Source organism: Lepus europaeus, chromosome 7 (assembly GCF_033115175.1).
Source record: "Lepus europaeus isolate LE1 chromosome 7, mLepTim1.pri, whole genome shotgun sequence".
NCBI classification, from domain to species: Eukaryota; Metazoa; Chordata; class Mammalia; order Lagomorpha; family Leporidae; genus Lepus; species Lepus europaeus.
Window position 1 is genome coordinate 50887865 of NC_084833.1, and position 27965 is coordinate 50915829.

Here is a 27965-nt window from a genome sequence, read left to right on the forward strand (position 1 = left end):
TGGTTCACTCCCTAAATGCCAGCAATCTGGACTGGAAGCTAAGAACTCAGTCCAGGTCTCTCAAATGGGTGGAAGGGCCTCAACTCCTGGAATCATAATTTGCTGCCTCCCAGGGTGCACATTAGCAGGAGGCTGGAATCAAGAGCAGAGCCAGTAATCCTCCGCCTTGCGGCACCGGCACACCGGGTTCTAGTCCCGGTCGGGGCACCGGATTCTGTCCCGGTTGCCCCTCTTCCAGGCCAGCTCTCTGCTGTGGCCAGGGAGTGCAGTGGAGGATGGCCCAAGTACTTGGGCCCTGCACCCCATGGGAGACCAGGAGAAGCACCTGGCTCCTGCCATCGGATCAGCGCGGTGCGCCGGCCACGGCGGCCATTGGAGGGTGAACCAACGGCAAAAGGAAGACCTTTTTGTCTGTCTCTCTCTCTCACTGTCCACTCTGCCTGTCAAAAAAAAAAAAAAAAAAAAAAAAAAAAAAAAAAAAAAGCAGAGCCAGGACCGGAATCGAGGCACTCCAGTATGGGACAAGGGCGTCTTCACCATCATCTCAACTGCTATGTCAAATGCTCCTCCCCCCCACTTTCCTTATTTTAAAGAGACCTGAGGCACAGAAGTTTGTAATATACCATTATAGAATAGGTAGGATTTGATTCAGATGGTCTGCTCCAGAATCCACAGCCTCAATGATTGTTATACCCTGCCTCTCCCTACAGCTGCGATCCTTGCTGCACTAGGCTAAACTGCCATAGCCAGATAAGGACTTTTTATTCACAATCACTGGTGTGTAAACCCTTCCGACATATTTGAAATTACGTGACACAGTCCTTTCCTCTTTAATTCTGAATTCTGCCTGTTTTCCTTTTCTTGGAATGTTTGTCTTCCACTTATTCATCTGCTCATATCATTTATCTTCAGACCTTTTAGGAAGCTTTCCCTGACCACCCACCCCTGGGATGAGAGTTTTTCTGTTGGTCCCAATATCACATGGTGCTTATGTGGTTGTAATCCTTTGTCATCCTGCCTTATAATTTGCCTGTTGTGTTGCTGACTCCTCCACTGGGCTGGAAGTTCCCTGAGGACAGGAACAAAACCCTGTGCATGGACACAGCTCTAGCACTGCGCAGACTGCCTGGTACCTAGCGTACGTAGAGGCAGAATCTCACACGTTTCTCACACACACCCAGAGCTCCCAGGACACTCTCCTGACACATACGCAATCTGCATAACCACTCTCTTCCCCACAAGCTCCATCACTGTGGCTTGTTCCCCACGCGCAGTCACTGTCACATTCCTCACACTGTCAGCACCACTAGCCCATCACACACTCAATCACTGTGACAGCTCTAATCCTCAATCACTGTCACATACTGTTTTCACACTAGTATGGTTGCCATCTGTACTCTTAGGATACTTGCGCTCCTGCAAATTGAGTTAATATGACAACCGCTCTATTTTTCACTCGGTCGCATACTGTATTTCTCATCCACACAGTCCCTGACATACACAATTGCACTTACACACGATCTTGCAGCCTCCTTCCCCCTGCCACACTCTCACGCACACACCCAGCGGCAAGGGACCAGAGACGTACGTCCGCGTGGGGTCTTGGTCAGCTCCGGAATCTCAGCCGCGGAGGGCGCGGCTCCGCCCCGCCCGGCCCCGCCCCCTCATACATATGCAGCACCTCGCTCTAGCGGCCCGGCCCCCAGACGGCCATTTGTAGCGGCGCTGGAGGCTGCGTTCGCCAGGCGCTGCGGAGACGCGTAGAGGAGCGCGCCCCCCGGCCGCTGCCGCCCCTGGCCCTTGCGGTCACCCGCTTCTCCGCGCCTCGGGCGGGACCCGGCCAGCCCTGGGCGCCGCGCCCCCGAGAGCACCAGCCCTCACGGCAGCTCCCGACACCCGGGACCCCCGCCCGGCCGCTCGCCTGCAGCCCGCCGGCCGCACACGTCCCCGGAGCCGGGCCTAAGGCGGGCGGGCGGCGGCAGCGGCGGCTCGGCGCGGCCGGGCTGGGCTCGGCGGCGTCCCCATGGCCGCGGCCGGCTGGCGGGACGGCTCCGGCCAGGAGAAGTACCGGCTCGTGGTGGTCGGCGGAGGCGGCGTGGGCAAGTCGGCGCTCACCATCCAGTTCATCCAGGTGCCTGGAGCGGGCCTGCCGGGGGCGCCGGGGCGGCGGCGGGCGGGGGCCCGCGCTACCTGTGGCCCGGCGGCTGCCGCGACCCCGCCCCGGAGGCGCCGCGCAGGCCGGGGGCGGGCGCGGGGCCGGCGCTGCGCTGCTGCCCGCCCGGCGCCCGGCTCGGCGTCCCGGGAGTCGGGCTTCTCAGGAATGCGGCCGGGAGGGCGGAGCTGCCGGGGTGGGAAGCGCCGATCCACCTTATCGCTCCGGCCGAGGCCGGAGCCCTCCGAGAGCGGCGGTGGCGCCGCGCCGGGCTTCCTGCCCCCGGGGACCCGGAGCCCGGCGCGCCGCTCTGCCAGCCGCGCTCGGTGAGCTCGCGGTGGCGACTTGGCCGCGGGCTCCGCGTGGTCTGCGGGCTTTCTCGGCCCGCGCTGAGCTGGAGCTGCCCGCTCCCAGCGGTGTGTTTTTCTTTTGTGTGCGCTTCTACGAGTCGTGTCTTAGGTGTTGAATCCGGGTGGGAGTGTGTGATAACGCCCCGGGGAGATGGTGGTTCGGAGGAAGTTAGAAATGTTCCTGGAGAGGGGTGAGACCATTTCCTAGGAATGCCTGGTGCCTTCCTGCTTCTCCCCGTGCCAAGGTGAAGTTTGGGGTGGGCCGGGCAGGGGGTAACCGAGTCGTGGGTTCTGCACCCTGACCACCGTCTCGCCCACCTCCGCTCTTTTCTGGTTGCCAGAGGGTTGTGGTAGAGAGAAGGGAGGTGGAATTCTTCGTTCTTAGAATTTGCTCTTGGGAAGAGGTTTGAGTGGTCTTTGAGAGAAAACCCAGATATCTTTCTGCTTTTGTCAAACCTAAAAGGTGTGGCTTATGCTGGGAGGGAAGGAAGGTACCCTGTTCTGTCTGGTAACAAAGGTATTTTTTTTTTTTTTTAAACCGTATCAGCAGTACTGATGGTGAAATATTTTTTTCTGTCTCCCTTTTCACCCATTTGTTACTAACTGGGTGTTGGAATCGCTTATTTCATTTCGGTTAAGGCTTATTGTGCCGTTACAATGCAGAGTAGTGCAACATAAATGGGATGCTCCCCCTCCACTGTGAGTAGATGAGCAGTAATTGCTGCTGTACTATTCCACGGGGTGGGACACGGCTAAAACGCCTGTATCCAGGAAGAGAGCACATTTAGGTGCTGAACATTTACAGTATGTTCATTAGTGGGTTAAAAAAAAATCAGGAGGTGAGATTGGTTTAATTTCAGTAGGTTGCCGACCCACAGATGCTTCAGGTTGCTGTTTCCCTGGATGGGGGGAGGAGGCTGGGAGGAACTGATGGCAAAACATTTAGCAAAAAATTTACAGCTAACCCTTTCTTTGGGGGCTGGTGAGATGGTTAGTGGGGAGGTGAGAAGGTTGGGTTGAGGAGTGAGGATAAGCCTGGGTTCCAGTATTGATTAGTAGTGTTACCTAAAAGATTTAAACCAATAATATTTAAACCAGTATTTCTTTGGGGGAGGGGCCATCCGAATGTATTTGATCCCTAAGTTAATTATTTAATGGTATTGGAACTTTCTGTTTTTGGGAAATAGTATTAGAAACCATTAAGAGAACAGTAATTGCTGCCTTCCTAGTGGTTTTCTAGAATTCACTTGTGAAAGAATGGGTAGTACAGTACCTGGATGCTACAAATATCAAAGGTGTAAACAAAGAAATATACATGAGAAAGATGGGGGGACTCCAGAAGGCTCATGGAAAAATTGAAATAAAAGATAAGGTTATTTTTGTACAAAAAATTTTTGAAATCTGTGCAGTTTTTTTTTATCATATGCATTTCCATGAGGTTTAATATGGCTTTGAAGCATCCAAACTTGAGTCTGTGCCTCTTGCTTCCTTGTTTATTGGCTGTGAGAACACTGCCACAATATTCAGCCTCTCTGAACCTTAATTTTTTGGCCAGTGGAATGGGCTCATTACACATCCTTTAGAACTTGTAAATTGTGAAAGGGATCTTAGGTTAGTATGTATCTAGGGCATGCTATACATGCAGTAGTTAACGTTTAATGTTTGCATGTGTGTATTTTTAGAATGTGTTTAAATGTAGATGGAATTCAGAACTGGGGAAAAGTTGGTGTGGGAAAGGCTGATGAAAGTACCACGTCGGCTTGATGGTGGGGAGGATGGAAATGTCCTGTGTGAGTGGAGTGTGGGGTAGTGCTAGCTCAGAGCGGGCAGGCGGGCAGGCGGGCAAAGCGGAGAGTGGGCTGGATAGGTGACTTAGGACCTTGCAGGTGAGAAAGGGAGGCAGGAAGCAGGCCATCTGGATAGAGTCCCAGCTCTGACGCTTGGTGCCTGGGTAATCTTAGGCAGTCTCTGTACCTTAGTTTTCCCAATGTGTAAGCTGGGGAAATAACTCTTTGAGTTAAATGAATTAATGTGTGTCAAAGGCTTCAGGGGCAGGGAACATTTTTTCTTCCAAGGGCCTTTTGAGTGTGTATGACATCTTTCAAGGGCCATACACAATGATCAACGTAAAAAGTAGCCTGCTGTAGATTCAGTGAAACCCACGTGCGGTTTCCTTGGCAGAGCCAGACCAGATGATTTCGTGGGTCTGCGGGGTGGACGTTCCCCACCCCTGACTTAGAACAATGTCTGGTGCATAATGAGGCAGTGTACCTTATGTGTTAGCTTTAGATTTAGAGCTAACATGACTGTTTATCATCTACACTTAGTAGAACCTCTTTCTGATTCCTGGGGAGTCAAAATTCATTCTGTGATTGTCTAGAAGTACTAACTGGAAGAAGAGAGAGCAGAATAATCATTTTAATAAGAGGAGGTCAGTTCTATATGTAGGAGATTAGAGAGCATAAATTGGTCCTATTTATTTTTTAAGACTCCCAAAAACTACACTATTTTTGTAACTTTCAAAATATATTTTCTATTACGTAATCTTGAACAGAAAAAGTATAATAACAAGTTTGAGCATGGAGAATTTAAAGATAACTTTGCCTTTAGCCTTGACTTTCTTTGACCTTAGATTTAGTTGTTCACTTATGCATATAAGGGGCTGCAAAACTAGGAAAGAAAGGTAATAAATTGAGGTACTTTTTCCTCTTAAAATGAATATAGCAAATTATGAAATGTGAAGTTCCATGTTATTAAGCATGTATGTCTACATGATCTTGTTTCTGTGCTCTTTTTTTTTTTTAAGTTCTACTGATGAATAGAACACAAAAACGGCAAGTAAACTGCAGTTAGGAAATGATTCTCACTTTGTCCTGGCTGAGCCGAAAAGAGACCCTTGAATGCTGGGGCTGGGTCTCCTTGCCCAGGTGATACTGGTTGTTTCTTAATCTACTCTCATCAATTGAGGGCTTCAGTTTTTTCTGCGTAAAGTGTGCGGTTTCTTAGCTTCTCAGCCTTGCGAAAGGAGAGTAATAGTAGCACCCTTAGGGTTTTCGGAGTAAAGAAAATAATGAACACAAATCGTTCGGCACAGTGCCATCTACAGAGTAAGCAAGTGATAGCTGCCACCGGAGTTTCTTTGCTGCCATTACTTTTGTACCTTGGTGTGCTTCCAAAACAAAATTCGATATTTACTTGTTTTTCCTTAAAGCATAATCTGCTCTACTTTAAGTCTCCACCACCCTCCCCTTCCTGCTCCCATCACATACTCTCCTCACTTCTGTGTGGGATTTGGGTGTTGGATGTTGATTTCATTTTGAGTTGGGGACACTTCTTTTTGTCAGTTGGAGTTGATTTTAAGAAATAATGAGGTAGCCATTGAGGATTTGGGTCACTGCTTTGTCTGGCAACCCTGAGAAGAGACCATACATGTTTTACAAATGTAAAGAGGGAAAGAATTTCGGTTTCTGTTCTTTTGGCATCTTAAGTTTTCAATTCATTTAGCAGTTTGTCAGATGTCGAGTTATGTGGGGGGAGGGAGTTAGCTGATTTCTCTCATCTTGAATCTTAGTCTTAAAACTATTGTTCGGGCCGGCGCTGTGGCACACCAGGTTAATCCTCAGCCTGAGGCGCTGGCGTCCCATATGGGTGCTGGTTCTAGTCCTGGTTGCTCCTCTTCCAGTCCAGCTCTCTGCTGTGGCCTGGGATAGCAGTAGAAGATGGCTCAAGTGCTTGGGCCCCTGCACCCGCATGGGAGACCAGGAAGATTATTTGTTTTTTTGTGCGTGCTTGTATGTTTATACTGGGATGGGAAGCTGTAGGAGTCTAGTAGGGGACACTTCTGTTGAGTAGATCAAGAATGCTTTCTCTTGGTAGAAGACAGGCTGTTACCTACTGGAGTGGGATTTTTTTTTTTTTTTGAAAGATTGATTTATTTGTAAGATAGGGTTACAGAAAGGTAGAAAGAGAGAGAAAGAAAGAGACTTAGAGAGAGAGCTGGACCTATCTGAAGCTAGGAGTGAGGAGCTTCTCTCTGGGTCTCCCACACGGGTGCAAGGGTCCAAGGACTTGGGCCATCTTCTACTGCTTTCCCAGGCCATAGAAGAGAGCTGGATCAGAAATGGAATAGCTGGGTCTGGAAGTGCGCCCTTATGGGATGCCAGCACTGCAGGTGGTGGCTTTACCTGCTACGCCACAGTGCTGGCATCCCATAGGGGCGCGCTTCCAGACCCAGCTCTCTGCTGTGGCCTGGGAGAGCAGTGGAAAATAGCCCGGGTCCTTGGGCCCCTGCATGTGTGTGGAGGCACCTGGAGGAGGCTGCTGGCTCCTGGCTTCTGATCGGCCCAGCTTCTGGCTGTTGTGGCCAGTTGGGGAGTGAACCAGCGGGTGGAGGACCCCTCTCTCTCTCTCTCTCTCTCTGTGCCTCTCCTCTCTCTGTGTAGCACTGACTTTCAAGTAAATAAATACATCTTTAAAAAAAAAAAAGACATATAACATATAAAGGAAAAGACTGGTAAATGGGACCTTTTAAAAACAAACAAAAGACCTAATTAGACTGAATTGCTTGATGTTTTATAAATTATACTTTATTTTAGTTCTTTATAAAAGACATGAGGTCCCTTATTAGTTATACAGCATTAAAAGACATTAAATTGTAATTTTTTTTTTTTTTTTAAGATTTACTCATTTATTTGAAAGGCAAAGTTACAGAGAGACAGAGGTACACAGAGAAAAAGTCTTCCATCTGCTGGTTCACTCTGCAAATGGCCACAGTGGCCAGAGCTGTCATGATCTAAAGCCAGGAGTTTCCTCTTGGTCTTCCCACATGGGTGCATGGGCCCAAGGACCTGAGCCATCTTCCACTGCTTTCTCAGGCCACAGCAGAGAGCTGGATCAGAAGTTGGAGCAGCCAGGACTTGAGCTGGTGACCATATGGGATGCTGCCACTGCAGATGGTGGCTTTACCTGCTATAACATAGCGCCACAATGCTGGCCCCTAAATCATAGTTTAAAATTATAGTCAGTTTATTGTTGGTGTATATTAGTAGTTTAAAATTGCCTCATGAGGATTTTTTTTTCCCTAGAAGAAAGATGATGTAGCCTTGGTGCAGTATAAGAATGTTAGGAGATGTAAAGTGGATGTTGATATGACTGTATACATGCTTACTTTTTGACTCAGTACTCTCAAATCTAGGAATTTGCTGTGAAGATAGCCTTCCATAAACATGAAAATACACATGCACAAGATTGTAATGTTATTTGTAAATACAAAAATTAGAAGCAACCTGTACGATAGCACAATAGTTTAATAAAACGTGCTGCATTCACCCAATGGAATATTATGCAGTTGTAAAAAAGAATGAGAAAGGTTCAACAGTGAAGTGTTTTTCAAGATATATTGTTCAGTTAAGACAAAGTAAAATACTCAAGTGTCTATGTATAGTATACTGCCTTTTGTATAAGAAGAGTAGATAAGAAAACACATACACAAATAAAACTTTAAAGAAAAGGGGGCAGGTGTTACAGCACAGCTGCTTGGGACACCCACATCCCATATCAGAGTGCCTGAGTTTGAGTCTTGGCTCCACTTCCAATCCAGCTTCCTGCTAATGTGTACCCCAGGAGGCAGCAGATGATGGCTTAAGTACTTGGGTCCCTGCTTTCCACACGGGAGAGCCCACTGGAGCTCTGGCCTCCTGGCTTTGGCCTGAGCCAGCCCTGACTGTTGCAGGTGTTTGGGGAGTGAACCTGTGGATGTAAAATCAATTTCTTTCATTTACTTTCTCTCTCTCTCTGAAATAAATTCAAATAAATAAAACTTTATAAAAAAGGCGTGTTTGTTCCTTGGAGCAAAAACAAAACACCAGAAGGGTAAATGAGAGATCGGTGAGATTAGTTATCTAGAGAGTTTTGGTAGGATTGGGGGCAGTGACCCTTCTGAGGATCTCTGACTTTGGAACTATGTTAATGTTTCACTTACTCACTATATAAATAGAAAACCCTGCAATAAAATCAGCTGATGAAGAAAAAAAAACACCTTAAGGTGGAATACAAACAACAAATGAACTGAACCTAATTTCAAGTGAATAATATAACCATAGTGAGGCGGTGAAAGAAAAAACTAACTTAGGTAACTTTTTTTTTAAAAGATTTATTTGACAGGTAGAGTTAAAGAGGGAGAGACAGAGATCTTCCATTCACTGGTTTACTCCCGAATGGCCACAATGGTCAGGGCTGGGGCAGGCCGAACCCAGGATCCAGGAGCTTCAGCTGGGTTTCCCCTGTGGGTGCAGGGGCCCAAGCACTTGAGCCATCTTCCACTGTTTTCCCAAGCGCATTAGCAGGGAGCTGGATCAGAAGTGGAGCAGCTGGGACTCACACTAGCTCCCATATGGGTGGGATATCAGCATGGCAGGCGGAGTCTTTATCTGCTGCACCACAGCTCCGGCCCCATAACTTTAGGTAATTTTTGAACCTAGTATTTGGATTATGCCCTCAGGACAATGACAAAAAGAATCTGAAAGAAACACTGAACTCTAGTTAGTAGATTTTTCTTTTTAATTTTGCTTTTTTTTTTTTTTGACGGGCAGAGTGGATAGTGAGAGAGAGAGAGAGAGAAAGGTCTTCCTTTTGCCATTGGTTCACCCTCCAATGGCCGCTGCGGCCAGCGCATCGCGCTGATCCGAAGGCAGGAGCCAGGTGCTTCTCCTGGTCTCCCATGCGGGTGCAGGGCCCAAGCACTTGGGCCATCCTCCACTGCCTTCCCGGGCCATAGCAGAGAGCTGGCCTGGAAGAGGGGCAACCGGATAGAATCCGGAGCCCCAACCGGGACTAGAACCCGGTGTGCCGGCGCCGCAAGGCAGAGGATTAGCCTGTTAAGCCATGGCGCCGGCCAGATTTTTCTTTTTGACACAGAGGCATGTGTTTGCAGTTGTCCATACTACGATTTAGCAAATAAATATATTGTGGAAAATGGGAGGCAGTTTCTCTCTGAGGAGAAGGGAAATACTGATGTATGAGGGGTAAAGGTTAGAATGAACTCTGATGTTTGCTTGGAATTGAAAATATTGGCAAAAGCACATGGTTTTTAAAGCATATAGATATATTGAAATATATAGATATAGAAATACAGTTGATATGTGTGGACACGTGCACATATCTATACTATACATCTTTTTCCAGCTGTGTGTCTGTTGAGAGGAGCTGAAAATCTTGGTTTCCTTATTTTTTTAAAATAGGTTTATTTATTTATTTGAAAGGCAGAGAGAGAGGGAGGGAGAAGCAGAGAGAGAGATATATCTTCCATCTGCTGATTCACTCCCCAAATGGTTGCAGTGGCTGGAACTGGGCTGATCTGAATCCAGGAGACAAGAGCTTTGTCTGGATCTCCCACGTTGGTGTAGAGGCCTATGCACTTGACCATCTTCTGCTGTTTTCCCAGGCACATTAGCAGGGAGCTGGATCAGAAGTGAAATAGCTGGGACTCTTAACTGGTGTATGGGATACTAGTGCCGCAGGTGGTGGCTTTACCCACTGCGCCACAGCGTAGGCACCCAAAATCTTGGTTTCTAAATACCAGTCTCTACTAGGAGGAAATGACTGATTCCAGGACTCAGGTAGGAATAAGCTGAGCTTGGAGCATTTTTTTTTAAAGATTTATTTTATTTATTTGAAAGAGTTACAGAGAGAGGTAGAGACAGAGAGAGAGGTCTTCCATCTGCTAGTTCACTCCCCAGATGGCTGCAACGCCTGGAGCTGCACTGATCCGAAGGCAGGAGCTTCTTCCGGATCTCCCACGTGGGTGCAGGAGACCAAGGACTTGGGCCATCCTCTACTGCCTTCCCAGGCCACAGCAGAGAGCTGGATTGGAAAAGGAACAGCTGGGACTAGAACCGGCGCACATATGGGATGCTGGCGCTTCAGGCCAGGGCTTTAACTCGCTATGCCACAGCGCCGGCCCCATTTTTTTTTTTTTTTTTAATTTGGTTATTTATTTCAGAGAGTGATGGAGAGTGTGTGTGTTGGAGGGTGGAGTTGGAGAGAGGGAAAAGATCTTCCATCCACTTGTTCACTCCTGAATACACAGCTCGGCCTGGATCAGGCTGAAGACAGACAGGAGCCAATAACTGCATCCAGGTCTTCTACATGAGTGGCAGGAGCACAGGCACTCAACCATCACTGGGCATCTCCTGGGTGTATTAGCAAGGAGCTCAATCAGAATAGTAATTAGGACCCTACCTGGCACTCTGCTGTGGGATGTGGGTGTCCTAAGCAATGGCTCACCCACTGCATCACAACTCCTGCCCCACTTGCAGCATCTTGTAGGGCCAAAAAATGAGAAAGTGCTAATGAAGTGATGAGTACATGCCAGACAGCTGTAGGAACCCACCTGGAACTCCCATTGGCTTATATTGAGGTAAATAAGGCAAATATTGATTGTTGCCCATAAGTAATCAATAATGCTGTAGTGCGAAATAAATGCAAAATTCTCTATGTAGAAGTCTGACTAATGAACAAACAGGAAAATCACCATTTGCAGTCATAACAGTTGCTTCAAGTAAGAATCATAAGTGGATGTTCAAACTAGGTGAAAGATTGAGAATATTTGGATGTTAAAATAGTCTCAAAGTATCTTCCCATATATTACTAATTATCAAGGGGAAAATAATGTTCCTGGGGAGAAGACTGTCCGTCACACCTTGACCACCATCGGTGCTGATGTTGCTTTAGGCAGTGGTAATGAGCAGAGTTTGTTTTGTTTGCTTAACAATGGAATACTTTCTGAGAAATATGTTTTGAGGCAATTTTTGCTTTCTTAGTTTATGGAAACACTGTCCCATTTGAGGTCAGGTAGTTACGCTAATAAGATCTAGTCTTTATAATCACCTTAGCTAGGTATTGAACAAAATTCAGGCTAAAGCAACCAGTTAAGATGTAAAGGAGACCAACTTTCTCTTAGAAGAAAAAAGTCATTTAATTTTGTAGCCAGGTGTCTTGAGAGAGACAGGTTGATAAATTTAGTTTACGCCGGTACGAATTTTGGCCATGAACTCAGTCAGCAAGCGTATCTTGTGAACAGGACACTTCAAAAAAGTCTGTGGAAAATGGAATTTAAAAATAAATTTTGGTGCAAATTTCTTTTACAAGTTTATTTGAAAGGCAAAATTAGAGGGAGAGGCCGAGAGAGTGGGATCTGTTGGTTCATTTCCCAAATAACCTGTAATAGCCAGGGCTGGGCCAGGCCAAAGCCAGGAGCCAGGAACTCCATTTAGGTCTCCCAACCTGGGTGGCAGTGACCTAAGGACTTGGACCATCATCTGCTGCTTTCCCAGGCATATTAGCAGGAGCTATGTTAAAAGCAGAGTAGCAGCCAGGACTCCTGCTGGCACTCTGATGGGGGATATAAAATCTACTGGTTATTGTATGCTCCATCTCATAGTTACCATTTTTTGTAGTAAACACACTTAACATCTACTCAGTATTTTTTAAGAATACAATATTTTATTATTTTATTAAATTATTTTAATCAAATTATTTTTATATTATTTATAGTTACCATGTTGTACAACCAGTTTTTATTTTGAATTGTGATGCAAAGATCACTTACTTTCAAGTCCTTTTGCCTGAGTAGATGTGTAAGGTTATAGTTATGCATGATAAATGATGATTTGGTTGGATATCAAGTGTTCTGTCGTATGTTTTTGCATTAAAACAAAATACAAATAGTGCTTGTATTTTAAAAGTACTGCTTTATTTATCTGGCTGGCTTCAAGTTTCTATCCTGTAGAAATAATTTTTCTATTTGCATGCTTGCAGCATTCCCTTATCATTGGAAGCAGAAACATTTATCAGGGTATGACTAGGAGGTTTTCTTGGTTCATTAGTTTTCCTAGGAGAGTGATGAAGCACTCTCAGTTTCTGGGGGATTTTCTTCTCCATTTTTCTACTAATTTTCTCATTTATCTTTTGGAGTATACTTTATTTGTGCATTGGCTCTTTGTAGTCTTCATACCATGTTTTAAATCAATCATTACAAAAGGACAAGATACACCCCATTCTAGGACCATTTGTCAGATTTGCCTTTTCTATCACTGTTGAAATTTTCTGAATGTCAGATAATGACCAGCTCCACAACCGATTTAATGCCCTTGATATCTCAATCTGATATTAAATAGTGACAGTGTTCTCATATTAAGACTGCAAAAGTAGTATGTTTTTGAAAGCTTGATATGGTTTAATGAAACAACTTTTTTAGGGTAGGTTTCTTTGTGTAGAAGACAATATTTTTTTCTTTCTGTTGCTGAAGCATTGCCCTTAGGTGTTTTTGGTACTGGAAGTGAAGAACTGGTCATCCTTTGAATTGCCTTGGGTTACTGAGATTTGCATTGTGTTTTGATGCTGAAGAGCAAGTTGATACTGGGAGCTTCAATTTCTTTTGAAGACCTATAAGTAGCAGGATTTCAACAAATGAAAAATTCTGTTGAAATCTCTAAGACAGTCAGCCAGATTGGGTTTTGGCTGAGAGATATGGTTTTAGAAAATTAGAGATGGCTAGAAGGACGAGTTTTAATCCCTCACGTCTCAGCTTTGTGCTGAGGCAAGTGGAAGAGGCTGAGGAGGCAGGTATGTGATTGTTAACTTGTAAAATACAAATCAAGACAAAGGTTTTTCTTGCTGTGCATGTGGAAATTGGAGTGGCTTTGAAGCAAAAGGATTCTGCCTTGACTCTAACAACTTTTAATGGCAACACTTAACATTGATTTTTAAAAGTTGTTCCAAGAACATGAGTGTAGAAAGATATTTATAGCTATAAGGTGCAGAGTTTCACACAAATTCAGTAAAATTAAATTTGATTTTTTAAAAAAAATCTTACATATTCTTTGCTTTTTCACGCTTATTTAATCTGAATCTACATTTTATTATTACATTTCTCACATTATATTACATTTCTAACAAAAACTAAATTTTTTCTTTGCATTTCTCTTTTTGCTTTCTTTTATTAATTATTAGGCATTAAAACTCAGGATGATTAAATCTTTGTCCCTCTTATCATTAAATAATATCGCTCTCGTGTGTGTTTTACTTTGGATTTCATCTTGTAACTTTAATATTGCCCACCCTGCTTGACTTCATTGTATATAATCCCTCTCACCCTTCTTTTGGTCATTTGTATCAAGCTTGTGTGGAGGATATGTGATATAATGGTTAAAAAATTAAAAATGAGAGGGCCCATTGTTGTGGCATGCAGTGGGTTAAGCTGAAGCTTGGAAGTGGTGATTTGAGCCCTGGCTACTCTGCTTCTGATCCAGCTCCTTGCTAATGTACCTGGGAAGGCAGTGGAGGATGGCCCAAGTACCTGGACCCCTGCCATCAGGATAGCGTTCCTGGCTCCTGGCTTTGGCCTGGCCCAGACCTGACTGTTGCGGGCATTTGGGGAGTGAACCAGCAGGGGGAAGCCACCTCTCTCTAGCTCTCCCACTATCTCTCTGTTGCTCTGTGTTTTAAATAAATAAATAAAAACCTGAGAGTCTCATTTAGTAGGGGAGTTAAGCAATTGAATTATTATTTTGGAATCTAGACAAATTTGTTTTTATCCTTGTCATTCTATTTTATTTTATTACTTTACTCCCCTCCCCCCGACCCTGCATTAGGAGTGTAGTGATAATTTCAGTAGTAGAGGTTGCTTCGGAGGAATTGCTCCTGTAGCTTTGCCTACTTATGTGTAATGGAATTTAGCACTGCAGCTGCATAGTTTTTTTTTTTTTTTTTTGTCATTTTCAGAAGGTTCTGGACCAGGATGAATTCATACTGTTCATATAATGAAGTGACAGTTCACATGTCAAGATTTAAAATTTAATTCAGCCACTACAGGACAATATGGCCTTGGTTACATCGTGTTACTTTTCTGGGTTCAATTGTCATTTCTCACATGTAGATTTTGGATTAGATAATGATTCTGTGTCTGGTTCACAGTTGTTTTGTATGGTTTTTTTTTTTTTGACAGGCAGAGTGGCTAGTGAGAGAGAGAGACAGACAGAAAGGTCTTCCTTTTCGCTGTTGGTTCACCCTCCAATGGCCACTGCAGCCGGCGCACCGCGCTGATCCGATGGCAGGAGCCAGGTGCTTATCCTGGTCTCCCATGTGGGTGCAGGGCCCAAGGACTTGGGCCATCCTCCACTGCCTTCCCGGGCCATAGCAGAGAGCTGGCCTGGAAGAGGGGCAACCGGGATAGAATCTGGCGCCCCAACCGGGACTAGAACCCGGTATGCCTGCGCTGCAAGGTGGAGGATTAGCCTGTTAAGCCACGGTGCCGGCCTGTTTTTTTTTTTTTTTTTTAAAGATTTATTTATTTATTTGAAATCAGAGTCACACAGAGGAGAGGCAGAGAGAGAAAGGTCTTCCATCCGATGGTTCACTCCCCAGTTGACTGCAACAGCTGGAGCTGTGCTGATCCGAAGCCAGGAGCCAGGAGCTTCTTCCGGGTCTCCCATGTGGGTGCAGGGGTCCAAGTACTTAGGCCGTCTTCTACTGCTTTCCCAGGCCATAGCAGAGAGCTGGATCAGAAGTGGAGCAGCTAGGACTCGAACCGACATCTGTATGGGATGCTGCTAGATTTAACTGCTTTGCCACAGTGCTGGCCCTGGAATCTTGAGTTTTAGAAGTTCTTGCACTTGCTTCATAGCTTTCAGTTTTATCTAATACAGTCTTTAGAGATGATCCTTGTTTTACTTTCTCTGTGGAAATTCTGACTCGGGAAATGTGACACAGGCTGACAGTAAGAGTTTGTTCTTTTGTCCAGCTTCTTGGTAGGTTTTCTCCTAATGCTTTTGGTTAAATGACAACATGTGGTTGAGATTACAACAGTCAGCAGTTTATTAGCTGAGGTGAAATGAATAGTAAGCAGGCCAGCCAGTCAAACTGCAAAGGAAGATTTGCACTGGATATCTTATTTAAGTCTGAACAATCATGTGGGAAATGTATGCTGCTATTAACTTTAGTACTTTGTCCCTTATATCTCTGATATTAAGATATGTCAACTAAATAGAGTAGGAAACATTGCCTTATGTATGTGTGTACTCTTAGGTGCCTATGTGCAAATGGTTAAACTAAAAAAGGAGTAAATTTAAAGTTGGAGAGGGATTTCTGTTTTTTTTTTTTTTTTGAATAAAGAAATGGAAAAAATGTAAAATAATGTAAGTTTGATAATTTAATGAAAACTTACAGATTATAGTAGCTTACTTAGGCGCTACATGAATTATTATTTTCAGATATTGGTGTAGAAATTCTATGCCAACAACTTGGTTTAAATGAATTACTTTTTAATTATCAAAAGATTTAATGTTAAGAATTTCTTATTATGATAAGCATTTTTCATTCAGTTAAAAGTTTAGAATGGGATAGGAATGGTGAGGTTGTGTATTAGAAATTCAGATTTCATCAGATGTTGGGAATGTTATTTTCTTACCATTATAAAGTTTGAAAGGTTCTGTGATCATAATTTTAGTAGGTGTGAAAATAGTGTGGAACACGTTGCCTTTTATTTTATTATTTTTAACACCTTGTCTTTTAGGATATTAGATTGTGATGCTAAGTTTTTGATTTTACATTTAAAGATAGAATCTGTTTTGTTTGCTTTTTTTCCCCTGCTTCCTCAAGTCACTGGAAACTGTGTATTGAGTTTAGATTTCTTTGCAGGAGACAGTTTCAGGAAGAAGCTATTGGCTGAGCTTAGGCAGATGAAGTTGTCTGACATGGGTTACTGTAGTTTGTGGTTTTGATGAACAGTACATGGTGCACAGCTGTTGCTCCCACAGCTTTGTTTCCAGCTGTCTTGCTGGCCTGTCACAGAATACCCCACATTCCTTTTTTTTTTTTTTTTTTTTAAATAGAACCTTTTGCAACATTCTGTACTTTCATTAAAGTGGATCCTGGTATTGACTTTTCTTCATTTTTATAAGTCTGTCAGTAGCTATTTACTTAGAATAACCCCCAGAGAGATTATGTCTAGTAGAGTTAAGCCTTGTTGAATTTATAATTATTTGTGTGAGTAAATGTTGCAGTTGTGAAGTATTTACAGGAGACAAGTATTTAACAGTGACAAGTACCAGATTATAATGATATCCCCCCAACATGTGGCTGATGTCTGGATAATGAAATCTTCTAATTTCTTACTTTAACCTTTACTTTGTATTAGTAAGCTTCCATAGAATTTCAAAATGAAAAGCCATAATATTGTGTTTTTTTTAAAAAATTTATTTAATTTGTATAAGTTTCATGTATTTCATATATTCAATTTAGGAACATAGTGAATATTGTGTTTTATAGCCTTTATAGAACTTACATAGGCTTGTGTTTTTGTTGGGGTGGTTGGTTGGTTGGACTTTAATATATTTTTCTATCCTGTATGGTAACTAAATTGTACTACTAAGGGTTTTAAGTTTTGACTTTTTAATTAGAGGCAGGTGCCTCTGAAGAATACATTGAATTAGTAATGATTATAATATTGAACATTTAACAAGTTACTTTAATAATGATATCATCATAGGAGTTTTTAATTTACTTTTCAGTAACAGGTTCATGAAGTGTTTTCCATTTAGTTGAAGTTAGGAGTGTTGGGGTTGAACAGAGAGTGAAGTTTTGTTGAACGCACCCCCTTACTTCCCTTTCTGCACTGTCCTGTTCAAGATCCGTTTGCCAGTACTTCATTCTGGCTATTGCTCTTTCCCCATCAGCGCCCAGACTTGCTGTGTGTGCTGAAAGTCTGCTGTCACACTGATCCCATATCTAGTTGACAGTCCTGCTTTCACACAGAACATTTGAACTCTGTTTGGATAAACATGATCTGTTCATCCTTGGCCATAATCTGTGTGAAATGTACATCCACGTCTTTTCTGAGGCTGTGTCCTCTTATCTGTCACTTCCTGGTATCTTCCTAGCCGCGGTTCAGATTTTCTTCAGAGAGCCTTTCCTGAGGGAATATCCACATTGTTACTAGGGGCTCCTCTTGTGCGCTCCTCATTAGTATCCTGTGCATTTTTTTCTGAATCTTTGGAGAATAAACTGAAGAAATCATGCCCTTTCAGTATTTTTTTACCTAAAGAAATCTTTCACACAGAAAGTCTTTATATAACCTTCATCTAGTTCTCAGGATCAGATAATTAAACATAATTATTTAATTTACATTATTTAAATGTTACCAGTTCTAAAGTCTTTTACAGCAATTTTTTTTTCTCTTTTAATTTTTTTTGAAGGATTTACACAGAGATATGGGGGCAGAGAGAGAGAAGTCTTTCATCTGCTGGCTCATTCCACAGCTGGTTGCAACAACCAGAGCTGGGCCAGGCTGAAGCCAGGAGCCAGGAGCTCCATCCAGGTCTCCCATGTGGGTGCAGGGGCCCAAGCACTTGCACCATCTTCCTCTGCTTTCCCAGGCCATCAGCAGGGAGCTGCATCAGAAGTGGAGCTGGGGCCGGCGCCGCGGCTCACTAGGCTAATCCTCTGCCTTGCGGCGCCGGCACACCGGGTTCTAGTCCCGGTTGGGGCTTCGGATCCTGTCCCGGTTGCCCCTCTTCCAGGCCAGCTCTCTGCTGTGGCCAGGGAGTGCAGTGGAGGATGGCCCAGTGCTTGGGCCCTGCACCCCATGGGAGACCAGAAGAAGCACCTGGCTCCTGCCATCGGATCAGCGCGGTGCGCCGGCCGCAGTGCGCCAGCCGCGGTGGCCATTGGAGGGTGAACCAATGGCAAAGGAAGACCTTTCTCTCTGTCTCTCTTTCTCACTGTCCATTCTGCCTTTCAAAAAAAAAAAAAGAAGTGGAGCTGGGAAGGAACCTGTACCCATGTGGGATGCTGGCCTTGTAAGCTGTAGCTTTACCTGCTGTTCCACAATGCTGCTGCCACCTTCTCCCCCAAATGTTTTTCAACCCAGGATCACATGTTCTATTTATTTTTTGTCATATCTTTCTAGTTGTAATGTTATTTGTAAAATATATCATGATTTGATTTTGTCTGATGTTTTATTCAAATCAAATTGGGTATATGGTAGAAATATCAGAGGTTCATGTGTCCTCTGATACATTCTATGAAAGATACACATATTGTCTTTTGTGCCAATCTGATAATATGAAATCTGATTACTTAATTAACCACTAAAACAATACTGTTGCTTTTGTAATTAGCAAATGTATTTAAAAAAAAATTTTTTTTTTGACAGGCAGAGTGGACAGTGAGAGAGAGAGACAGAAAGGTCTTCATTTTTGCCGTTGGTTCACCCTCCAGTGGCCACTGCAGCCGGCGCACCGCGCTGATCCGATGGCAGGAGCCAGGTGCGTCTCCTGGTCTCCCATGGGGTGCAGGGCCCAAGCACTTGGGCCATCCTCCACTGCACTCCCGGGCCACAGCAGAGAGCTAGACTGGAAGAGGAGCAACCAGGACTAGAACCAGTGCCCATATGGGATACTGGTGCCACAGGCAGAGGATTAACCAAGTGAGCCACGGCACCGGCCCCCTGCCCCCCCCTTTTTTAAAGATTTATTTATTTGAAAGGCAGAGCTACAGAGAGGCAGAGGCAGAGAGAGACAGAGAAGAAGGTCTTCTATCTGCTAATTCAGTCCCCAGATGGCTGCAGTGGTTGGAGCTGCAGCCAGGGGCTTCTTCTGGGTCTCCCATGAGTGCAAGGGCCCAAACACTTGGGCCATTTTATGCTGCTTTCCCAAACCATAGCAGAGAGCTGGATTGAAAGTGGAGCAGCTGGGACTCGAACTGGCATCCATATGGGATGCTGGCGCTGCAAGGCAAGGCTTTAACTCTCTGCGCCAGAGCGCAGGCCCCACAGTTTTTAATCATCATTAATCATATAATTATCATTTAATCATCATTTCTAGGGGAGTCAGGGTCTTGATTCATTGTAGAATTTAGACAAATTACTTAGAAGTTAGTTATTGTAGAAGTTAATTGTTACATTATAAACAGACTGAAAGTATCAAGTGCTATTTTAATACTGTTAGTATAGGTGAGCATCCTCATCTGAGAATGGGAAATTGAAACGCTCAAATATGAAATTGTTCGAACAGCATATTCAGCATATTGGCTCAAAAAATTTTGTATTTTAAAACATTCCTTTTTTTAAAGATTTATTTGTTTTATTTGAAAGCTAGAGGCAGAATGAGAGAGAGGTCTTCCATCCACTGGTTCACTCCCCAGATGGTAGCAATGGCTGGAGCTGAGCCGGTCTGAAGCCAGGAGCCAGGAGCTTCTTCTGGGTCTCCCAAGGGCTTGGACCATCTTCCACTGCTTTCCCAGCAGAGAGCTGGATTGGAAGTGGAGCAATCAGAGCCCATGTGGGATGCTGGCACTGTAGGTAGTGGCTTTACCCTCTAAGACAGAGTGCAAGCCCCTTGAAGCATCTCAAAAACTTTTTCTCTTAGTTTGATTTTGTTTTCTCCTTTTCCTTTCCTTTGTTTCAAAATGTGTTTTTTTATTTGAAAGGCAGAGTGGGAGAAAAGAGGTGGAGGGAGGGAGGGAGGGGCAGATAGAGAAGGAGAGAGATTTTCGTGCTGGTTCACTCTCACTCTCTGAATGGCTGCAAAGGCTGGGGCTGGGCCAGGCCAAAGGCATGAACATGGAACTCCATTCAGGTCTCCCACTTGGGTAGCAGGGGCCTAAGTACTTGGACCATCTTCTGTCACTTTTCCCAGGAGCATTAGCAGGGAGCTGGATCGTCAGTAGAGCAGCTGGGAATTGAACTGGTGTTTTGATGCGGGATGCTGGAGTCATGATTGTTGGCTTTACACACTGAGCCACAGCACCAGTCCCCAGATTTTGCATTTTCAGATGAGAGATGATCAACTGGTGAAGTCTGTGCAAACATGCCAAGATCTAAAAGAAATCTCAAAACACTTCTGGCCCCTAACATTTAGAATAAGGATACTCAACCTGTACTTTTAAGTTCCTTAGTAAAAGCATTGGGTTCCTTAATGAGTTATAAAATAATTTGGGTACATATAACTTTAAAATAATCTTTCTTAAGGATTTTTATAGTAATTGACATTTGCCTTTTATGATACTGGATGCTTATGTGATTTTTTTTTTTTTTTTTTTAGTTTTCAGAGAATTTTTTGCATTCATGATTTCATTTTATGCCCATAACAACCCTTTATGATTGAAGGGTAGCACAGTGGGGCCTGTGTTGTGGCATAATGGGTTAAGCCACTGCCTGAAATGCTGGTATCCCTTATGGGCACTGGTTCAAGTCCTGTCTGTTCTACTTTTGATCCAGCTCCCTGCTAATGCTCCTGGGAAAGCAGTGGAAGTTGGTCTGAGTGCTTGGGCCCCTGCACCCATGTGGGAGACCTGGATGAAGCTCCTGGCTCCCAGCTTTGGACTGGCTCAGCTCTGGCCATTGTGGCCATTTGGGGAGTGAACAGTGGGTAAACATCTGTTTCTGTAACTATACCTTTCAAATAAATTAAAAAAAAAATCTTAAAAAATTGGAGCTCAACAAAGTCATTGTTATCAACATATTCATTCCACAGGTGAAGAAATGTAGGTTTAGGAAGAGGAAATAAGCCCCATGTCCTACAGCAAGTAAACAGTAAAACTGACATTTTTAAGCTGATTTTCCTAGCTTCTAAATATAGCTTGCTTCTTGGTTATGTACTTGTTAAATTGCAGCAAAAATGCCAGCATTTTCTAGAGAGGAGCTGAAAACAGTGATATGTACTTTTCTGCATGAAATTCTGTTTGAATTTTGTAAAAAATTTTTTTATTTTTGACAGGCAGAGTGGACAGTGAGAGAGAGAGAGACAGAGAGAAAGGTCTTCCTTTGCCATTGGTTCACCCTCCAATGGCTGCCGTGGCCGGCGTGCTGCGGCTGGCGCACTGCGGCCGGCGCACCGCGTTGATCCGAAGGCAGGAGCCAGGTGCTTCTCCTGGTCTCCCATGGGGTGCAGGGCCCAAGCACTCGGGCCATCCTCCACTGCGCTCCCTGGCCACAGCAGAGAGCTGGCCTGGAAGAGGAGCAACCGGGATAGAATCTGGCGCCCCGACTGGGACTAGAACCCAGTGTGCTGGCGCCGCTAGGCGGAGGATTAGCCTATTGAGCCACAGCGCCGGCCAGAATGTGTTTTAAGTACGAGTCTGGGGAAGAGGCCCTAAGAGAGGTTCCACCAAAAGCACACTTGATGACCCAGTGCGCTTCTGCTGCTGCTGCTAATGATGGCTTCTGGTGTAAGGTAGTATGGGGCAAAGAAATGTGGTTGCATCCTTCCTTCCTCTAAAATAGAGCTTAAGAAGACTGAGTTGTCTATACTACAAACACATCCATTCTGCAAACACCAGTGTTGTAAACACCAAGTCTGGGATATTGATTCCCTCTTGGGATGGGGGATGAGGAAAGGTACTATGATTATGGCTGGCAGGGGGTAGGGGGGAGAGGGTGAAGGGTGAGGTGGGATGCAGAAATCTTCCATCATATTACTAATATTTCCTGTGTTGGGAAGTAGGTAGGCATAGTGTTTGTATTTTTCTTTATAACATCAGAGGTATTATATAGATAAGAAGAGAAATTACTTTGAATTGACTTAAGTATGTAGTTAAATGGAAACTTCATTTGATGTTAAGATATCATGACTTGGTTGACAAAGACAAGTATGTTCTTTAGGGGTTTTTCTTCAGGGTGGCAAACTATTTTCTTTCCTCCTCGTCTGCTCAGACAGCAAATAAAACCTGAGTACAATTCTTACAGTAATAAATTTGTATTTGAGTTTGTGGGTGAAGCTGTTTGATGTGAACGTGTGTATAAGGGTATGTGTTGTGATTTGCTTCTGAAATGACTATACGCGGTTTCTGAAGATTGCTCTAAAGCACAGTGCCTGATTTCATCTTGGTGGTTACAGGAACTGATGATTAATTTTGCCTTAATTTCCTGTGTGAAGAAATGATGCCTGTAACTTTTCCCGGCACACATTCTTAACACTTCTTGTAGGTGTGCAAAATGAATGCTCACATAATGTGGTTTTAGGTAGGTGTGGGTAAAGGTGAAAAGAAAACTTGGAGTATCATATACTTCACTTGTGCTCAGAGCCATGCGTGCTGTTGACTTTTTTGCTCATGAAATGTACTCATTTATAAAATGGATAATTGTTGCACTGAGAACACTTTCATCAGAGTTGAATTTGGGGGGAAGGGTAGGATTATTTACTTATTTACAAAATACGTTTTTGGTTGTCTTATGAATGAAAGGAGTCTTTATTTCCAAATTTGGATGAGCATAGAATTAGAAAAGAATGTTTAGTGGCTGACATCTAAAGGCTTGGCTTTTATTTGGGTACTTCTGTTTTTTAGAGATGGAATGAGAGGGAGAAAAGGAATTCTGTGTTCTTCCAACAAGAATGTGAAAGTACTCGTATTTGCAAGTTGAGTATCCCTTATTTGAAAAGCCTGGGACCAGAAGCGGTTCAGTTTTTCAGGTCTTGGAATATGTGTATAGACTTCACTGGTTAAGCATCTCTAATTGGAAAATCTGAAATCTGAAATTTTCTGAAATCCAAAGCATTTTTTGAGTGTTGACATACTGCTTTAAAGAGTTTCAGATTTCTTAGGATTTTGGATTTCCATATTAAGTATAATCACCCTGTATATTTAAAAGTTGCCAATTTTCTCAGTAAGTTGATGAGAACAAGTGGTTTAAGGGAATCTTTGGATGTACATATTATAATGTGTATATATATATATATTTTAAAGAGTTATTTATTTGAAAGTTGGAGGTACACAGAGAGAGAGAGAGGTCTTCCATCCACTGGCTCACTCCCCAATTGGCTGTAATGGCCAGAGGTGTGCTGATCCAAAGCCAGGAGCCAGGAGCTTCTTCCAGGTCTCCCCTGTGGGTGCAGGGGCCCAAGGACTTGGGCCATCTTCCACTGCATTCCCAGGCCATAGCAGAGAGCTGGATAGGAAGTGGAGCAGCGAGAACTCAAACTGGCACTCATATGGGATGCTGGTCACTGCAGGCAGCAGTTTTAACTGCTATGCCACAGTGCCCGCCCTTATAATGTATATTTAAGAGGAATTGGGGTGGAATGGGTAAGAGGTGGGTTTGGGAAGGAGGAATAAATGTGCTTTAGAGGTTTGAATTACCTCCTTTTTGAGGGGGATACTTAGGAATCAACTCAAGGTGTAAATTGGGGTCCTTTGATTTTGGATGGATTCTCATTGTGATCTTAAAGGCCCAACTCTTTGGTATTGGTTTTTGAGAACTTGGAAAAGTATTTTGTTTTTTCTGTGGTTTAATTTTGTAGGGATTCTTTCTTTAACTGGTGTCATCTCAAAAGCAGGGCAGTTCTCATTCCGCTGGCAGGTAGAAGCTATGGTCCAGTAAGACTTTGAAATAGAATTTGGGAAATGTTCCCCAGGTGGTGGCTCCTAACCTTTTTGTACGAAGGAATCTTTGGGCAGTCTGGAAAAGCCTAGCCTTTTTTTCAAATGTATAAAATACAATATATGATTATAACATAAGCAGTTACATTTGAAAACCAGCCAGCATATTAAAAACAATTCTTTTTAGCCCATTGAGTGTAAATGTTAATTCTGACTTTTCGGCAACAAGTATTATATGAAAATATCTGCTTTTTGATGGCAGAACCACAGGTGCTGCTGCAGTGTTATTGAAAGCAATGTAAATTTCAGCTAGATCTGTCAGAAGACAGAATTACCAGAAATGTAAAGATTTAATTGGCTTTTATTTTCTATTCTAAGGTTGGGTAACATTTCATTCTGTAAAATGGAGCTAAGCAGAGGTGGTTGACTTCATAGGCAGAGGAGGGCTGAAGAAAGCAGACACAGAACAAGAGATGGATTGGTCACTTCAGAGTAACTTCCCCCGTGGGTTCAAAGCAGAGGAGACTGCTTCTCCTGCACGCAGAAACTGTCCTTCCGGGACATTTGGCTACTTGTTATCTCTTGCCTGGTTTCTTGGTAGGTCAGATAAACAACTTCATTTCTGCTTGATGGTGTAGAACTATTTTGGTTTGGTGTAGGAGCTTAGTCCAAACCAATGGTCTTCTAAACATTTTATTTAACAGAGGTTAGTGAAAAAAATTTTTTTGCTCTCCACATATTGGTGTTTTAATCGTAAGAAACCCTTTCTAATGTGGTGGGTGGGAAAAGGATGTCAGGATTTGGAGCCGGATGACTTTGGAATTAAGTTCCATTTTCACTGCTTTCCAGTATCTGCATCCTTATACAGCCTTTATTTCCTAACCAATACGATGGGAACAGGAATAGCACTTAGAGGGTTTTAGATTTTTTATGGTGCTTTAGCTGTTATATTAGATGTGTATAGCTTCTCAGAGTCTCCTGGTATTTTTTTTTATCTGTTTGAAGGATTGAAGCCTTACCTCCTTTTATTATGCCTCTTTACCCTTGTCATTTATAGTTTTTTATAATTTTTAAGAAACTTGCCTGTTTGGAAGGCAGATGGACACACAGAGATTGAGAGAGAGGGAAAGTGCAAGCTCCTGTCTGCTGGTTCACTCTCCAGATGTCTGAAATGGTCTTGGGCTGATTGGAAGCCAGGAGCTGGAAACTGAATCCAGGTCTTTCACATGGGTGGTAGACACCCAACTACTTGAGCCCTCACCACTGCTTTGCAGGGTCTGCTTTAGCAAGAAGCTGGAATCAAAAGCTGGAGCCAGGAACTGAATCCAGACACTAATGTCTGATGTCTCTATGCCCAAGGCCTCCCCGTGTAACTATTTTAAATATTCCCTCTAGAAAAATTTTTTTTCTTTTTGAGATAACATTTTTAGTTTGCATTTTCACTAAAGGTTTAATGCTCCACCAGATGTCTATGTTTCGAACCATAGCAGGCAATATTTATTTATTTATTTATTTTTTGAAAGGCAGAGTTAGACAGTGAGAGAGAGAGACAGAGAAAGGTCTTCCTTTGCCGTTGGTTCACTCCTCAATGGCCGCTATGGCCGGTGCACTGTGCTGATCCGAAGCCAGGAGCCAGGTGCTTCTGGTCTCCCATGCGGGTGCAGGGCCAAGCACTTGGGCCATCCTCCACTGCCTTCTGGGGCCACAGCAGAGAGCTGGACTGGAAGAGGAGCAACCGGGACAGAACCGGCGCCCTGACCGGGACTAGAACCCGGAGTGCCAGCGCTGCAGGCGGAGGATTAGCCTAGTGAGCCGCTGCAATAGCAGGCAATATTATAATTTTTCTTCAATTGTTAATTAAGTATACCATGGAAAACTCAAGAGAAGGAAAGCCTATCATATTTACCTATTTTTAAACTGTGTTTATACTTCCTGATGTTTCAAGCTTCCTTCTTTTCTTGTTTCTTATCTGTTTTAAGAACTTCTTTAGCTATTTATTTAGGGGGAGTCTGCTGGCAACAAAATTCTCATTTTCTTTGAGGGTGCTTTGATTTCTTTTGATTGGATATAAGATTATGGAATAATAGTTCTTTTAGTTCTGTACCTGAAAAATATCGTGTCTCTTCTACTGATCTCTGTGCTTTCTGGATAGAAATCTGCTGTCCTCTGTAGATAAGGTATTGTTTTTCTCTGGCTTCTTTCAAGATTTTCTATTTGTCTTTAGTTTTCAGAAATTTAATTGTGATGCGTCTTGGTATGGATTTTATTCATTTGTTCCTCTGTTGAGTTTGCTTAGCTTCTTCAGTATGAATGTTGGTGTATGCTTGCCAGGTTTGGAAAGTTTTCTGCCATTGTTTCTTCACATAATTCTTCATCCCTATTCTGTATGTCCTCTTATTCTAATCATCTGACATGAAAGTTATATCTTTGTTGTCGTCCCATAGAGTGTTGAGAATGTGTTCATTTTTTCTTCTTTTAAAAGAATGTATTTTCTCTATGTGTTTTCAGATTTGGTGGTTTCTGTTGTGTTGTAACTTCCTGTTTGTAGATTGTTCAGTCCCTTGCATTCTGATGTTAAAACCATCCATTGAGCCCCTTATTTCAGTTATAATATTTTTCAGTTTTGAATTCACATTGGCTTTTTATAACTTGTGTTTCTTTGCTGAGGCATTTTCTTTTTTTTTTTTTTTTCATGTTTCAAGCATACTCATAGTTGAAACTTTTTTTTAAAATCAAGATTGCTCTAATATCTTTTCTCAGTTTAGATATCTCTGTTGATGTTAGCATTTATTCATTATCTTTTTTGTCATTCAGTTTGAGGTTTTCCTGGTTCTTGGGTTTTTCTGTTGAAAGCTGTGCATTTTCATATTTTGTTCTGGGGCTCTGAGTCTTACTCAGACTGTCTATTTTACTTAGCTTTCCTTAGATACTGCTCTGCCGGAGAAGGGGAGGAGCTGCCTTGTTACTGCCAGGAGGAGGTAGACTGCTCAGCCTCTATTGATACTGAGGTAGGGGGGCCGCTCTGTGGCACAGTGGGTTAACGCCCTGGCCTGAAGTGCCGGTATCCCATATGGGCGCTGGTTCGAGACCCAGCTGTTCCACTTCCCATCCAGCTCTCTGCTATGGCCTGGGAAAGCAGTGGAGGATGGCCCAAGTCCTTGGGCCCCTGCACACCTGCATGGGAGAACCTGAAGAAGCTCCTGGCTTCGGATCAGCACAGCTCCGGCCGTTGCAGCCAACTGGGGAGTGAATCAGTGGATGGAAGACCTCTCTCTCTCTCTCTCTCTCTCTCTCTCTCTCTCTGCCTCTCCTCTCTCTGTATAACTCTGACTTTCAAAGAAATAAATAAATTTTGGGGCCAGTGCCGTGGCTCACTTGGCTAATCCTCCGCCTGCGGCGCCGGCATCCCATGTAGGTGCTGGTTCTAGTCCTGGCTGCTCCTCTTCCAGTCCAGCTCTCTGCTGTGGCCTGGGAGGGCAGTGGAGGATGGCCCAGGTGTTTGGGCCCTGCACCCGCATGGGAGACCAGGAGAAGCACCTGGCTCCTGGCTTTGGATCGGTGCAGTGCCGGCCATAGCGGCCATTTGTGGGGTGAACCAATGGAAGGAAGACCTTTCTCTGTCTCTCTCTCACTGTCTATAACTCTACCTGTCAAATTAAAAAAATAAAAATAAAAACAAATAAATAAATCTTAAAAAGAAACTGAGGTAGGAGGGAACTCTTTGTTACTGGCTAGGATCAAAGTCTTGGCTCCCTGCTTAGACTTCATTCCAGTGGAATGTTGCGATGTCCGTTTAAAGAGTGTTGAGTTGGAATTCTAGGCTCTCAACTTGGCCTTTCCTAGTATGGATGGAGGAGGGGACTGCAGTTTTCTTTTTTCCCCCCTCTTGTGTTTGGTAGAGTGGTTATTGTCTAAAAGTTTTCCATCTTTCTGGGCTGCTCCATTCTTGGTCTTTTGACTTGGGAGAGCAGGATTTGTAGGGGATTTTCTTGTCTGCTTCTATTGGCATCTCTGAGACTGCTAGCTTTTTGGCTTCAATTCTGCGGTAGATCTGGGTATGTTAAAAAGTGCATGGATTGCGAAATTAAAAG

The 27965-nt window shown here is 43.7% G+C and overlaps 1 protein-coding gene across 1 annotated transcript in view; it reads left to right on the forward strand.

Annotated features, from left to right (window-relative positions):
- The first annotated feature begins 2008 nt into the window (after window positions 1-2008).
- Window positions 2009-27965, forward strand: part of RRAS2 (RAS related 2) — an 86574-nt gene continuing 60617 nt past the window's right edge. Inside the window, exon 1 of the mRNA XM_062196459.1 lies at window positions 2009-2131. Coding sequence (XP_062052443.1) covers window positions 2024-2131 — 108 coding nt within the window. The 5' untranslated portion in view covers window positions 2009-2023. The remainder of the gene's footprint in view (window positions 2132-27965) is intronic.